This window comes from Dipodomys ordii, unplaced genomic scaffold (genome assembly GCF_000151885.1).
Source record: "Dipodomys ordii isolate 6190 unplaced genomic scaffold, Dord_2.0 Scaffold13, whole genome shotgun sequence".
Taxonomy (NCBI): domain Eukaryota; kingdom Metazoa; phylum Chordata; class Mammalia; order Rodentia; family Heteromyidae; genus Dipodomys; species Dipodomys ordii.
The window spans coordinates 20357723-20373568 of record NW_012267229.1 but is presented as its reverse complement, the minus strand read 5'-3'; the positions used below and the strand labels follow the sequence as shown (position 1 = coordinate 20373568).

The 15846-nt window shown below is 48.7% G+C and overlaps 1 protein-coding gene across 1 annotated transcript in view; it reads right to left on the bottom strand.

The window, feature by feature from the left end:
• Positions 1 to 15840, bottom strand: part of Plcg1 (phospholipase C, gamma 1) — a 34871-nt gene extending 19031 nt beyond the window's left edge. Inside the window, exon 1 of the mRNA XM_013010898.1 lies at positions 15624 to 15840. Coding sequence (XP_012866352.1) covers positions 15624 to 15840 — 217 coding nt within the window. The remainder of the gene's footprint in view (positions 1 to 15623) is intronic.
• Between the last annotated feature and the right edge of the window lie 6 nt (positions 15841 to 15846).

Below are 15846 nucleotides of genomic sequence, written 5' to 3'. Positions count from 1 at the left end.
TGAGAGCCCACTGCCTGTGTGCCTGGTGTTATCGACATGAGATCTATGAAAGCTGGCAGCAAAAGAGGTAAATACAATTTCCTAATGGGGGGCACACACAAACCTACAAGAGAGAAAAAGCCAGAGCAGTTGGCATTGTCCTCAAGGCAGCAAGCAGCTCAAAATGGAGCCTCACAGGATAGGAGCCACAGTGTTGGAGAAGCAGGATTCGTGAGGCTTCATAGTCCTCATACTTAGATCAATGTGTGCAGATATGCTCGACATCAGGGTTGCTTTCTGAGTTTGTGGCACCTTACCTGCACGTTCCCAAGTCTGGGCTACATACCACCCCTCTCCCCATACACACATAGTAGGATAAAGGAATGGGAGATAGATAAAAAGCACCAAGACCAAGTCCGCTGTCTATTCTGACTCACTGTAGGAAAATGAAGGCATTGGTGACCGTGTACTCCCCATTCCACACAGACGCCAATAGAAGCAGCAGTTTTGACCCACCTCACTTCCACAACCCCAGATTGGTTTGTGTGTTGGTTTTCAGCATAAACAAGTGTACTTGCTACCAGCTCAAAGCACTGTGGCAGAATTCTACAAGACTGAATTTGTTACATTAAAAGCTTACATGATCAGTCCTTTCTTCCTCAGTCCAAGGACAGACTCCTGACTTGAAGCCACAGAGACCAGAGATCAGCACTTACTCAGAGCAGACTATCTGGGCTTTTAGGGTATGCCAATGCCCAGTCGCAGCTGCTGTCCCATTAAAAGCCTGTTTCCTCATCTGAGCCACTGAATCCCAAACACTTTTCACTTTAGGAGTTGTGAAGCTAGATAGCTCTCAGTGTTGGCTCAGAACCTGCTTCCTACTGTAGAACACTGCTTCCTAGCCCTGGGATAACACAAAAGGCACAGCTGGGTGGGCAGAGAAAGGGTGCTGTCAAAGGTACAGGCTAAATGGCACCCGGCCAGCCTGGAGCCTGGGAAAGGGGGAGGACCATGAGGACCCATCTAAATGCTTGGCTTCTCCAAAGGCAGGGTGACTTCCTGCTTAGGCTCCCATTCTCCACCCTCTCCTAGACATCAGGCCAAGCTAAGGGCTACCACCAGCTCTCTTGCTGAGACCAGTTGGCCAACCATCCCATCCAACCACTACAGGGATCTAGATAGCATCAGTATTCTGTAGCTCAAGCAGAGTTCCAGTCCAGCGGGAACCCTAGAGAGAGAACGGGAACTGCAAGGGTGGAACATTAAGTCTTTTATGCGATTCCTCAGAGCAAAGCCCCTGGGAGCCAGCCAATTCCTCCCTAGGGTTAGAAACATAGCAGGCCCTGGAAAGGCTAAGGAACCCAACCATCAAACTCAAGACCTTAGTTTAGAGTCAAGCTTCTTGGTCAGAACCTATGCCCTAGTGTTCTCTGACTCTCAACGATTTTCTTAACAGCCACAGATAGTTTCCCCAGATCCAGGACCACAGGGTCACAGGACAACAGGAGGTGATGCTTGGGCACACTTCATTCCCATGCCTGTGAGGTGGCAGAGGGAGAAGACCAGCCCACCTCCCAGGGCTGAGGGACCCCTAGCCAAATTCTGACCCACAGGTTACACCCAACAGGACTTCTCCCAAACACCTGACCTAGAAGAGCAGTTAAGACTTGAGTTGGCATCCAGCCTCTTTCCTACCTTGGTAAACAGGAAGAAGCTATTCAGATAGCTGGATAGAGCTCTGTGGGATCCCTCTACATGGACCTTTTATTGCTACAATGTAACTGCTTCAGGTCACAGCTGCACAGAATTCTTGCCAATATACAAGTCACTAGGGCTGGGAAGGTGGCTCAGTGGTAAAGTGCTTGCCTTGCAAGCATGAGGCTCTGGGTTTGATTCCTCAGCACCACATAGCAGAAAAAGCCCGAAGTGGTGCTGTGGCTCAAGTGGTAGGGTGCTAGCCTTGAGTTGAAGAGCTGAGGGACAGCGTCCAGGCCCAGTTCAGGCCCTGCGACCAGCAAAAAAAAAAAAAAAAAAAAAGTCACCAAGAGTTAAGATTCTACAGAAATCTTCTCTTCATATAAATGTTTAAAAATGGAGTGTCTAGAAGGTCTTATCTTGGTCCCATGGGGTTAAGGCAAACTGAGGCCCTCCCACTACTCCACAGCAGCCTTAGCCCTGACCCTGAGTATACAGGGGGAAAGCAGGGAAGTCACCACCAGCTTCACGTCATCTAGGCAGGCAACCTTTTTCTCCAGTACACAGCTTATTTCAGAAGTGGTAACAGTATGCCTTGACCCCAAGAAAGGGTAAGGTGAGGCACAAAAATGGAAGGACAAAGGGTGAACAAATGCAGCAGTGGTACTCACCAGACACTATGTGGAAAATGAACTATACAACTTGTGGGTGGGGATCAGAGGAAAAAATGGGGAGAGAGCAAGGGAAGGGGTGGCATTGTCCAAAAGGAAATATACTCTTTACCTGACTTATGTAACTGTAACTCCTGTGTTCATCACATTTATAATAATAATAAAAAGTATTTTTGAAAGAAAAAGGGAAAGGGAGTGGAGGGAAGGTCTGGCTTAGAGAACTCACTGAAGAGAGCTCAATAGTCATCAGTGAGGTTTATTCATTTTTTCCATCATCCTATCAGGGCCTGATTAGGATGACTGTGTTACTAGGGCCAGATTCCTTGTCAGGCCCTAGGTTAGGTCCGAGGAAAACAGATCAATAAAGCATTTGAGTTCCTGCCCTGGAGAAAACCCCTGCTTGAGGGAGGAAACAGATGGGGAAGCAGATAACTATGAAGTCATGAAAGAGTGGAACAAGGGGAGATGTGTGTGTGTGTGTGTGTGTGTGTGTGTGTGTGGTGCTGAGCTTGGACAAAGGGCCTTGGAGGCTCTTGCAAGGCTGGAGGAGGGCTGTCATGCAGGTCAGGCAGGAGTCATGAAAGCAGACGTATCAACACAGGAGGGACAGCTTGTTCAGACAGTGTCATGGATGAGAGAGGAGGGTACACTGGCCTTGACCTTCAGTAAAAGCAGCTTTCCCCAACTTCTCTGCTCCAACCCAGATGACTCCCTGGCAGCCCAAGGGTCAGCCTCTGGGTCAGGAGCACTATGTTTGCTGGTCCTGGCTAAAGGAGGCAGGTTAGGTCCCAGGACTCTCCAGGATCTCAGAAGGCTCCACACAATGTATCCAAGTACTAGGTGTAAGTTCTTTCCTAATTACAATTTCCTTCCTATTGGAAGCTCTGTCCTACAGAGGCCAAAGTCCTCTCCAGGTATTCTGCCTTCTTCCTGGTCAATGTAAGCTAATGCCCAGTGAAAGGATCCATCTCATCCAGCCTAGGGGACCACGAGGAGGCAGGCAGGCACAGGAGAAAGATTATTATAAGATTTATTAAAGGAGCCATATTTCTCCTGGAGAGAGCACATGGCAGCCTTCCCTATCTAGGTAGCAGCAGGTCTAAGGGATAGAAAGTGAGGTTGATTTGAGTTCAGGTGGGTCTGGGCGGAGAGAGAGAGGGGCCAGCTCTATTGCAGGAACTCCAGGAATGGGAGGGGGCCCAGGTGTGGGTGGAGCTGAGGACCAAAGATGGGCATAATGCTTACACCCAGAGCTTTAATTACTATGTATATACAAAGTATCTCTAGTTTCTAAGCTTCTCCACCCTATAATCCAACTACCTATACTTCCTATCCCCACTTACCTGTCCACCTCAAAATTACCTTAAAGGCAACCATCTGTCATCTCTTATTAGAATTATGCCCCTTGGGTCAGCTAAGAGCATCACTATTTAAACAGGTGCACAAACTTAAAACTTCAGAATCATCCTTTGTATTCTCCTTTCTCTCTGGCCTAACCATATTCACAACTAACCATATTCACTGAGAGGTATCATGCTAGGTACTTAGGGAACACAGGTACTTCAAGGAGCTTGCATATGGGAAAAAGGATTCGATTTGTGCATAATGCTAGACCGATCATGTGAAATAGAACCCAAGACAAATGTTCTGAGAAACGCAGAGGATAAGGTAGTTGCCTGTGCTGGTGGGAAAAGAGGTGCAGTAACATCCTCTCAGATCTTGCATTTTCATTTTGTGCATTATGTAACACTCTTGATAAAAAGCATTTTATCATTACAAATAACACCATGTAAGGTATTAGGTATTAGGGTTTCCATTTTCCAAGTCAGGAAGCTGAACATAGGTTAATGAAGTTACAGGGGAGGTAGGTGAGCAGTACAGCCAATACTACTTGAGTCAGGACTATGTATGTCCTAGGTTTGTGTGCTGTGCTACCTCAGACCCCCTGTGAGAAGTGACCATGTAAAGACAACACAGTGGGGAAGACAAAAGGACTCCAGGCTGCACTGAGACCAGCAGTGACCAGTGTTTTTGGTTTTTTTGTGGGTCATGGGGCTTGAACTCTGGGCCTTAGCGTTGTCCCTCAGCTCTTCAGCTCAAGGCGAGTGCTCTACCACTTGAGCTACAGCGCAACTTCCGGTTTTCTGGTAATTTATTGGAGATAAGAGTCTCACAGAATTTCCTGTCCGGGCTGGCTTTACACCTCGATCCTCAGATCTCAGCCTCCTGAGTAGCTAGGATTACAGGCGTGAGCCACCAGCACCCAGCTACCAGCGTACTTTTTTAAGACTGATTGTGTTTTCCCCTAAAGTATACTCTTTGAGGGCATGGACTGTGTCTGTTGACTTCACTACTATTCAGCTGGAACTTAACACTACAATCAGAGTCACTGCTGCCAGAAATGCTCCCGCTCACTAGATAAATGGGCCCTGTTCCCCACAGCCCAGAACACCTGCAGACCCTTCTTTCTCTTGCAGAGAGCACAGAAAATGGAATAAGTTAGGAGGAGTAAAGAAAATCTGGGGTCTCTTTCCCATGAAGGAATAACAAGGGCCTGGAACTGAAGTGTGAGGACAAATGGGAGGGGGAAGAGTAGAGGCCCCTGATTTTTCTTCACCCAGATCCAGGCCACACACACCCCCATTTCTGGTTTCTGTACTCTTGCCACCTCCTGGGAGTGGAGGTGCAGCCAGTCTTAAATTCCTATCATAGAGTAAACCTTGACCATGGTTGGAGACATTCTCCAAGATGAAGGCAGTCATCAGGTCCGAGGCCTCACCTGCCTCTGTGCACCCACAAGGCTCTATGTTAGAGCTGCGTAACTCAGCCCCTCCATAGCATCTGGGCACGCCAGCCCAACTCACACCCCTATCACTGATTTGCTTTACAGTGAAACAAGCCCCAGCGAGTGATCTAGTCTTTGATTTTATCCCACAGTAAAACTTACAGCCCTCCCCCAAAGCCCATCTCAGATGCTTCAAACTCACTTCCTACTGAAGTCAGTGCCTCATACCTGTAAGCCTAGCTACCTAGGAGGCTGAGATCTGAGGATTGCAGTTCCAAGCAGGAAAGTCCTGAGACTCTTATCTCCTAATTAACCACCAAAAAGCGAGACGTGGAGCTGTGGCTCAAGCGCTATAGCACTAGCCTTGAACAAAAAAGCTCAAGGACAGCATTCAGGCTCTTGAGTTCAAACCCCAGAACCAGCACCAAAAAAAAAAAAAAAAAAAAAAAACTCACCTTCCCAAAAGATTACTTCCTTGAGCTTTCCCCCTCCTAGTTTTAATTACCTCGAATTCTACCTCCATAGAAAGCTTCTTGCCCCACTCCCCCAATAGCACACATTAAATGCAGAGATTTATGATTCCAGGGTAAGCCAGTTCTCAGAACAGAAACCAGCACACCCTCTCAGCAGCCATCTGGCACCAGGTACTCTGCTCATTGGAGAGAGTGTTCCCATGTCAATGCAGGCCTCCAGAGGGCCCTCTCCAAAATCCCTGATATGGTGGCAAATGCTATCTTTTCTTATCTCCCTGGTGAGAATGCTAAGAGCTCCCAAGGAAGACCACAATGCCAGCTGTGACTGACAAGCTAGCACAAGCCACATTACATTCAATTACCGTTGTGGGTAGAGGAATTGACTGGGAAGGAAGAGGAGAGCTGCCTCCAAATATCTGGAACATCAGGTGGGACAGGAAGACAAAAGGTGGGTCTGCACAGCCTCAAAAAAGCCCATTACCCCTGCCTGTCAGTGCTCAATCTTCCAGATGAGGAAGATCTCACCTCTCTTTGCTGACCTCCTGCCTCTAAGCAGTCTATGGGACCTGTGACCAACTAGGGTTCTTTCTCCCCTCTTCATTACAGTATAATCATCCTGTAAAACTCAGATTCATAACTGTGGCTGACCAGTCACTCAACCCAACAGGGCTACGATCTCTCCACCATATACTCACACCACTATGTGGCCAGAACACAGTGACACCAAAGCCGTACTCTCTCACAAGAGCAAAGCCATACCAAGGACACATGATGCTCTGGTAAGAATGTCTTCACCCTCAACAGTCATTGTCATTTTTTTTAGGATTTCAACCCAGTCATAGTGCTAGTGTCCAAGAAAACAGGAAATCAACCCAAGAGAATACCCTGCCTGGGCCGAGGAAGAATCAGATCCCACACAAGTGGTCAAACTTGCTATAAGCCAACCCCTCACCGGTTTGGCCAGTTAACTGTGAAGGCCTGGAGCTTCAGGAGAGCCACTTACTCTTCAGAGTCCATGCTTTGCTGCCTTGCTTGCAGCCACCTCAAGAGCTTCTGTGACCTTTTACTTAACACTAGTGTCCGAGCTAGTCAGGAAGGGACCTGCACCAAGCAGGATGGGCTGCTATAGTGAGAAGGTTAATTCCATCTACACCCTCAGACTCACCCCACAGCAGTTCAAGATATCACTGCCCTCACTCAGCCTTGACTTTCATGGTGTGTGGCACATTGCAGATTATAAGCATCCTAGGTTAAGGATCAGCCAACTCCTTTTCTTGCTTCCTAGTTCTGTGCCAGGTCTGGTCTCAGTAAAGGGGATGCCAGTCTTCTTCAGGAGGGAGCTTTACTTCATTTACTTTGGATCTCACACTCTGACTAAAGGCAGGGCCTCTGGCCAAAACCGGGAAAGGGCCAGGGCAGGAAGGAAGCAGCACAGCCTATACACAAAGCCTACACGTGGCTATAAAAAGGAGCCCCACCCCACTTCCCCCAGGATGGGCCTGGTTCCTAGGAAGTGAGGAGTAGAGAGAGCACAAAGACTTGAGCCCAGAAACACAGCCACTGCAGCATGTCAAAGGCTAGCCCAGCACCACCTGAAAAAGTACTTGTCTTAGAAGTAGAGCCATGGCTCAAGTGGTAGAGCATCAGCCTTGAGCAAAGGACCAGGTAAGAACACCCTGGAGCCCTGAGTTCAAGGCCCAGTTCCTGTGCGTGTCTTGAAATAAGAGTGCATGAGTATTAAGGGTTGAGCCAGGAATGCAAGTAGAGACTCTCTGTTTCCATCTCTTGGAACACAACCTCTCCCAAAGAACCAATTCTACTGTTCCCACTGCCTCTTCTCCCAACTCAATTGAACTCAGGCAAGCAACTTCTACTCATACTTCTTTCCTTGTTCACTGGGGTTTTGTAGCACACTCAGCAAAGGAGTTCTGGAGTAACCTTGATGAGAGGCAGTGAAAGGCTCTAATTCCAAGGTGACAGTGAGATTGTGACCACAATGTATCAGATTCTGCAGACAGCTCAAGTATGGGCATGTGTGTTACAGTGAAGGCCAGGAGATTACATGAAGTTATCTATTTCAAAGATACCAGCCAAGCCCAGCGCCAGTGGCTCACACTATAATCCTAGCTACTCAGGAGGCTGGGATCTGAGGATCTTGGTTCAAAGCCAGCCCAGACAGGAAAGGCTGTGAAACATTTACCTCCAATAAACCACCAGAAAAACAGAAGTGCTGCTGTGGCTCAAGTGGTAGAGAGCTAGCCTTGAGCTGAAGAGCTGAGGGACAGCACTCAGGCTCAGAGTTCAAGCCTTATGACTGACAAGAAAGAGAGATACCAGCCAAGGCAGTCTCTTGCTTCACATGGGCATCCCCAGTCTGCTCTGCCTCAGTAGTGTCACACTCGTTGTGTCCATCCCTTCCCAACTGCTGTGCTCCAAATCTCTCTCCAATCTACACTGTCCAGAGAACTGAGGTTCTGTACCACAGGGCTGGACCAGAGTACTAAAACTGCTCTCCAGGGATGGTAGTGTGACTTAGGTGGGCAAATGCATGTCAGCTCTGCAGATTAGGGGTCTTCTTCTGTCATCATAGCATCTCCATGCCTGACATGGACAAACAGTGGACTTGCTTGTTTCAGACTTCACAGCTTTGCCACACCCTGTGATTATTTTATTTGCCTGATTGTTGATGTTCTTTCTGGCCCCATCCACTTTAACTTTATGTTTATTACTAGACTTCACAATGCTTGCCACAGTCAACTAATGCCAGAGTGCAAAGCCAGGGACAAATGGTGTCTCACTTATTCAGTGAGCCACCAAGGTTTTTTGTTTTGTTTTTTTTAAAATAAAGGGTATAGTTATGATGGAACTGGGAGCAAACAACGCTAGAGATTTGCAGCTACTGGCAACGAGTAGAGGCAAGAGCAATCGCATCCAGCTCAGCCCAACTCACAGCAGGTAGGCCCACAAGACATGAGTGATGAACAAATGCAAGAGCACATTTGTCTGCCATGGAAGATCTTGGAGAGGCCCTTCTAGGAGGGTCTGAAGCAGGTCAGAGTCTCAGGTCTCATGGGTCTCCTTCAGAGCACAGGTGGACTTTAACCATAAGCCAGTAGAATTAAGTCCAGAGGGTAAGGTCCTTCTGCCCTCCTTGTCAGCTATTACCTCTACCCCACAGGAGTGTTTATGGGGAGGTATTTTTGGGAAGGTCCAAGCATCTTGATGAGGCTGTCTTGATCAGATGAAAGCAGGAAAGGCTCTGAAACAAAGACAAATGACTCCAGCTTGTCCTCAGATGGAAGGCTTTGCTGGACAAGCACATCTGGCCAGAGAGCAGCATAGGGATCAGATATCTGTCCACATTAACAAAACTTCTGGTCCCATAAAACAGTCCATCTTATTGTCACTTCCCCCAGACTTCCTCCAAAGAATAAACAGAACACTGAGTAAGAATCAGAAATGTATGCTCTGCCACGAACTTGCTATGTGACCCCACCCTTGGGACCTTGGTTTCTTCCTCTCTGAGAGAGGGATAATAATTACTACCCTCCCTGGATTCATGGAGCTATTGAAAAGCTCAAACAATGCAATGGATGAGAAAATGCCCCATGAACTCCCAGTGCACTACTGAAATTCCAGATTTTTTTTTTTGATGCCCCAATTGTGTATAAACTCGGGAAGAGAACAGAGAAAACAAGAAGGAAACAGACTCCTAGTCAGATGGTTAGAGCAGCCACTTGTGAGCATGCTTGGCGGTAGAAAGAAGCAGAAAGCAAAGGACTACTTGAGGGTCACCCGAGCATAAAATCACTTACTTCATAAGCACAATCTCACTTGATGAGCATTAATACAAAACTCTGTGAGGAAGAAATTATTTTTACCTGAAGATCAGTTGATAGATTAACTTGCCCAGGGCCACAGGAAAGGCTGAGACTGGTTCTGGAGTACCCACAGTCCCCAGAACTCTGTTACCTCAGACAGTGGGACTATCTAGACAACACTGTGGCTACTCCTTGACCTCAGGGAGTCCTGTCATTTGTTATCTGTTTGCAGATTCCCCCAGGACTGCCAGAGCAGAAAGTTCCTCTACTACAACACTCTACCAGGAGCACCAGAGTACTGCTTGTTGTCCACATCCAGTCCTCTGGGGGCTGTCCACCTCAGGTTTGCTTCACTTCTTCCCTCAGACAGGGCTCGTAAAGCCACATCCCATAGTAAAGGGTACAGAGTGAGAAGAGATGCTGAGAGTTAACTGAGATGGATGCTGACAGGGGCAAGCAGAGGCAGCCACACCACCCTGGGCCAGGCAGAGCACTTTCTCGAAGACAGGTCTCCCCATGGCTTGCTCATATAGGTAGAACTGGTTTAAAAGTAGGTTAGTATGTTTTTGCCCACAGGAAGCATTACCACTCAAGCAGCTACTTCTAGCCAACTGCCCTGCCTCTCTGCAAACGCCCTCATGGGAAAGAGCTCCAACTACAGAGCTTCTAAGAGCTTTGAGAGAGGGCGTATAGTCTTTTGCCTTGAATCAAAGGGTTTAGTAAGCACCATGAACATAACAGATGAGTTCACTCTGTGTGAACATAACAGATACATCCCCTCTCTGCCCCTGAAGGCCCTCCTGGGGACTCAATTCTATTTCCCCATGTCAATTCCATATATTACTCACATACACCCACCACACTTGAGGCCAAGCACTTTACATATGAGGATTCGCATCAAATTCTCACAAAGACCTGGCAAGAAATGCTATGTGCTACTATTATCCCTGTTTTGTATAGGGTAAGCTGAGGTAAAGTACATGCTCAAGGTCACAGAGCAAGGAAGCTGAACAACAGGACTTTAACCCTCATTTGTATTCCGAGTTCACAGTCCATATGCTGATTTACTAAATTCTAGAGTCGCACCTCTGGAGGCTCCTTCCTTCCTATCTGCCACCAGTGTGTCCTGGCTCTGGCTCTGTGAGGTGGCCTTGCCTGTGCTCCATTGCAGACTGCAAGCACTCCTAGTCAAAAGTCGTTGCTGACTCCAGTGCTGATGACATGGTGATTACTAAGCATCACACTGAGCACAGCACACAAGTGGCCCTCTTCTTGAGCTTGTCCCCAGCCATACCATCCTTATCTCTACCATGCCAATGGTGTTCCCAACCCCTGAACAGAGTGACTCCCAGATCCTACGCCACCAGAGGCAAACATTCAATCACTCAACATTATCTCCCTTACTCTCTACATTCAGAGCCCCTGGCACAGACCTTTATAGGGTACCTAACACACGGGGTTATAAGCTCACACTTCCAAGGCTGTCTCACCTAAAAGTTCCTCAATGCCACAGATCATCAGTGCCAAAGACCATGTCTTATCCATCCTTAGAATCCTCAGTGCCTAGCTCTGGGCAAGTAAGAGGTGTGTAAAAGCTTACTGAACAAATAATGCCCCTATTCTAAGGGGCCACCTGAAGAAAACTAGTCATCTAGCTTTAGTCATCTAAACCCCAAACTCCTCTCCAGATACACACAGAAGACACAGAGTCCTGGGAGAAGCTGAAGGTCTTAACATTCCTAGGACTGGGCATGTTCAGCTAGCCATCTGTGAAGCAAGCCTTTTTCCAGGTTCACAGGAAACAGTATCAGCTGGATGGGGGGCCTAGAAACACATGCATTGGGGCAGGCCTGAGGTGCTGAGGAAACACTGAGAGATCTGACTTCCCCTGGAAAAATCACTGTCAGACAGGAAACACACAGGCAGGGAGGCTAGCTCTGAAGACCCAGACACATGCTCTTACCATTCTCCCACCACAAGTACCCAGCCCATGCAAAGGAACCTTTGAAGATACCTGCCTGGCACTGCTGGTCTACGCTTAGATCAGGCCTTTTGGCATTCTCCTCCCTCTATCCATAATGTACCCAATAGACACAGGGGTTATGCCCTAGCCAGCTAGTCCCAATACCATTTTATCCTAAGCCCAGTAGCCCCATCAATAGCAGTCGGTTGTTTTGTTTTGCCACTGTCTCCTTCATCAAAGGTACCACTCACAATTGCCATTGTCTAAATTTCCCTGAAGGTAAGAAGCAGTTTCCATTTACTACCTAAGAAGGCCAGACATCTAGAAGAGTATTTTTGTTTGTTTGTTTTTTATCAGTCATGGGGCTTGAACTTAGGACCTAGGCCCTGTCCCTGAGTTTTTCCTTTCAAGGCTAGTGCTCTACCACTTGGAGCCACAGCTCCACTTCCAGTTTTCTGATGGTTAATTGGAGGTAAGAGTCTCACAGCCTCTCCTGCCCGGGCTGGCTTTGAACTGAGATCCTTAGATCTCAGACTCCTGAGTAGCTAAGATTACAGGCATGAGCCACCAGCACCTGGCTAGAAGAATATTAACAGATCCATCAGCCAGAGATGGAAGCCCAAGGCCCCCCAAAGTCCCTCAGAGATGCTCAGCTGGAACTCCCAAAGCCCTTCTAGTTTCCATCTGGGCCTCTGTGCTAACAGTGACCCTTGACTGGACAATTTCACTTAACATGGGTCTCACTACCTCATCAGATGGCACCAGATGAAAAAGTGTGAAGGAAGAGACAGAGAGGCTGAGGCTGTCAAGAATACAGAAGCTTTACGTAGAAGGTGGTCTAAGCACAAAAAGGTTTCTCACAAGAGACAACAGACTACAGGGAGTGTGGGGCCTAAGACCCACTGGCAGCATAACCCAAGGACAGTCACCTGGGGCATGGGGAACCAGCCCTGCTGAAGGCTGGCCCCAGTTGAGGGGATGGTACACTGGCTCTGATTACTCCCTGTATTTCATTCTCTCAACTATGAAATGAGGTGGTACTCCCTACCACTCTGCAGAGCCCTTGTGAGGATTAGCCAAGAAAACAGGGTATAAAGTCGCTCTAGTTACCAGCAGGAAGTCTGTAATCACTTTTTATTCACTTAACTGAAGCATAAAAAGCCAAACACCAGCCTGACTTCTGTCATACCAAATAGCACTAAAGCACTTCTTCACCCCCTTTTCTCTTTAAAAATTTTTCCTCCCAGGTAAGTCACGGTCTTGAATTCAGGGCCTGGGCGCTGTCCGGGAGGTTTTTCACTCAATACTAGAGTTTCACCACTTTGAGCCACAGTGCCACTTCCGGTTTTCTGGAAGTTAAATGGAGATAAGAGTCTCACAGAGACCCTTCCTGCCTGGGCTGGCTTCAAACTAAGATCCTCAGATCTCAGCCTCCTGAGTAGCTAGGATTACAGGTGTAAACAATGGATGTCTAGCTCCACCAGTTTTTTGAGCCAAACTCCTGCAGGTACCAGCAGGTACCACCCCACAGCAACAATGGTGAAATCAGAGTAAGGACCGAATCAAGGTAGTACTATGCACAGGCACTGAATGACACTACCTCCTTCAGAATCATGGACAGCCTGAGGGGAGCAGAGCATTTCTTTTTGGCTAGGCCTCAGGAACTGCATGGTACCTTAACAGAGTCAGCAGGACAAGGCCAACCACCTGAGGCACTTGGGCAAGAGGCCAGGAGGCAGGAGACTGGACTGGCAACCCAGTCGTCCTCAGTCTGCAGAAGAAGGCTGCAGAGACTGGAACCTTCAATGGCATGAACCATGAATGGGCAGAAGTGGGACAGTGCTTAAGTGGGAGGCTCCCCATGTAAGGGCTGAACTCCACATGGTCTTTCCCCCAGTCTTTCAACTTGGATTCCCCAAATCAAGGGACCAAGACCCCTCTACATCCTATGCCTACCCTCCATGCCTCTCAAGTCTCAGCTAGCCAATGAGAAGTTGCACCTCTGCTGATCTACACTTGGGAGAGGGGAGGAGACTGGGGCTATAAAGTCCTGTGTATTTCTGCCTCCATCTCCCAAAGACCTGAGTGAGACATCACAAACTGGCCGTGTCTCCCTCTCACTACACTCCTTCCTTCTGTTTAGGCCCTGCCTTATGAAGAAAAGGAAAATCTAGGTGTCAACTATACAAAACTCCCAACACTTTCTGTACAGAAACATGAACATGATAGGTGGTGAATAGGTGGGTAGTTGGGTTGAGACAAAACAAAACCATTTCCTCTCCTTTTCTGAGTAGTAAGCTAAATGTCTACTGAGTCTCTATCCTCCTCCTCTTTTCATCCTTGTGCTGTCTTAACAACCACACTAGATCTTCCTCAACATCCTCAATCTAGGATCTAGAAAAAAAAGCACAACCCATTATTATGGTAATAATGACAAATAGCTTTTTATTAAATACCTATAATGTCAATATGTCAGCTCACAGCTATCAAATATTTACATTGTGAAGCACTATCTCATTTGATCCCCAGAGTAACTATGCATGGTATAAACACCATTACCCCTACAGATGAGGAAAATCAGGTCTCAAGACTTAGGAAGTAGCTCAATGATGTACAACTTACATACATAGTTAGAAGGCAGCTGTTACCGAGGGGATCTCTATCTGGAAACCTCTAGCCAATACCATTACCTTAGCACTGGGAGAGCTACAAATTCCTTGTCTGGAATCTATTGTCTGGGTGATATTTCTAGGACTATCTCTACGCTCTTCGCAGCATCTGTCCTTCTTCTACCTTAGAATTCATATTCTCTCAAATCAGTAAAATGCCCTCCCAATGGTAGACAGGGCATATGGGGACAGTGCAACTGCTATGTTCAGCCACTGTAGCAGATCTAAGTCAGATCGGAAGATTGCAGTTGAGGATGGCTGCCTCACCACAAGACCTTTCTTCCTCCCCACCATCTAGACCCATATACAGCATATGCAGGAAGATCTGCAGCATCTTCTCTCAGGCTTTCATTTCTTAGTCTCCCTTCCCACACCACCACCCAATTGGTTTTGAGCCCAGGTCTCTCCAATACCAGTCTCTGGGGGTTCTTGCAGGCAGTAACCCATAGTTGGAGGTTGCAGACACATCAACTCTTCAGCTAGGGGACTGAAGAGCCAAGCAGAACTGAGTGCCCATATGATCATAGTACAGACACATGCAAAGTAGACCAGCACTATGAAAGCTCTGGGGCTTCTCAAAATTCCCCTAACTCCTTCCACCACCACAGACCTGTGCAAAAGCAGCCAAGCTCAGGCCTGGGTAGGCAAAGAGGCAGGAAACCCAGAGGAGCCACTCTAGGCTCCCTGCGGCCACCGGACACAGGACACAAAAGGCTCGACCCAAAACTGGCTGCACACTTCCAAGAGGAATGCCTGGCTCCAAAGCACTGGGGCTGGCCTTCCTGAGACCAAGGCCCTTGGTTACCAGCTTGCAAGGACAAGGAGACCTGGTTCCTTTACCAAGAGCCCCAGTTCGGGCTTTGGGTGTCTGCCCACCCACGCAGGCCTTTAAAACTCAGCTTCGGGACAAAAGAAGCATCCAGGGAAAAGGAGCTTCTGCTTTCTTTGAGGTTTGTTTTCAACCTACACAGGACCATTTTCCTCCTTCTTCCCAAGAGGGTGATGACTAGGCCCGACTCTGCTTCAAAACCAGCCCAGCTCCAACATTTGAGTTCTACTTATGGAACCAAAAGCTCCCTTTGCACCTAAAGCTCAGCAGGGAGGCCCTCAGAGTTTCAAAGACTGGGCAGTCCGGAGAAAGACGTGACGGGGAAGCAAAGGCCGGTGGGGCTCCAGGTTCTCCAGCTAGGTGAGTGAGGGTCACCATCCTGGATTCCCCCCAGCCACCACTTGACACCACCTCCCAAATGTTAGGGAGTCGAAGCCAACCCCACTAGATTCTGAGGGAGAATTCCTAGGCCTCACAGCAAAGAAACACCCCCACCCTGCTGGGAAAAGGGGGTGTCCTGTCAGGTGATCGAGGACCCGGATGCCCCCCCCCCACCCCGCCCCGGATGACCACCAGAGACGAGACGGGGGCGGGGCCCGACGGGAGGGGGAGGGTCTGAAAGTTTGCCCCGGCGTCTGGGATCGGGGAGCCGGGCAGGGACCCCGCCGCCCCCGCGGGCGCAGTGCGCGCGCAGGGCTCGGGCCGGGCCCTGCCGGGCCGGGGAGGAGGCGCACTTACTGGCCCCCTCGATCTTGTCGGCGCCACGGCTCCACGTGATCTGGCGCGTCTCCAGCTTGACCTGGAAGGTCTTCCTCTCGGGCCGCTGCGACTTCTTGGAGTAGAACAAAGTCATGACGGTGCCCACCTCGAGGTTGCGGCAGAGGTGCAGCACCTCGGCGTCCGAGGGCGTGCCGGGCCCGCAGCCGTTGGCGCAGGGAGACGCGGCGCCCGCCATGGCTCA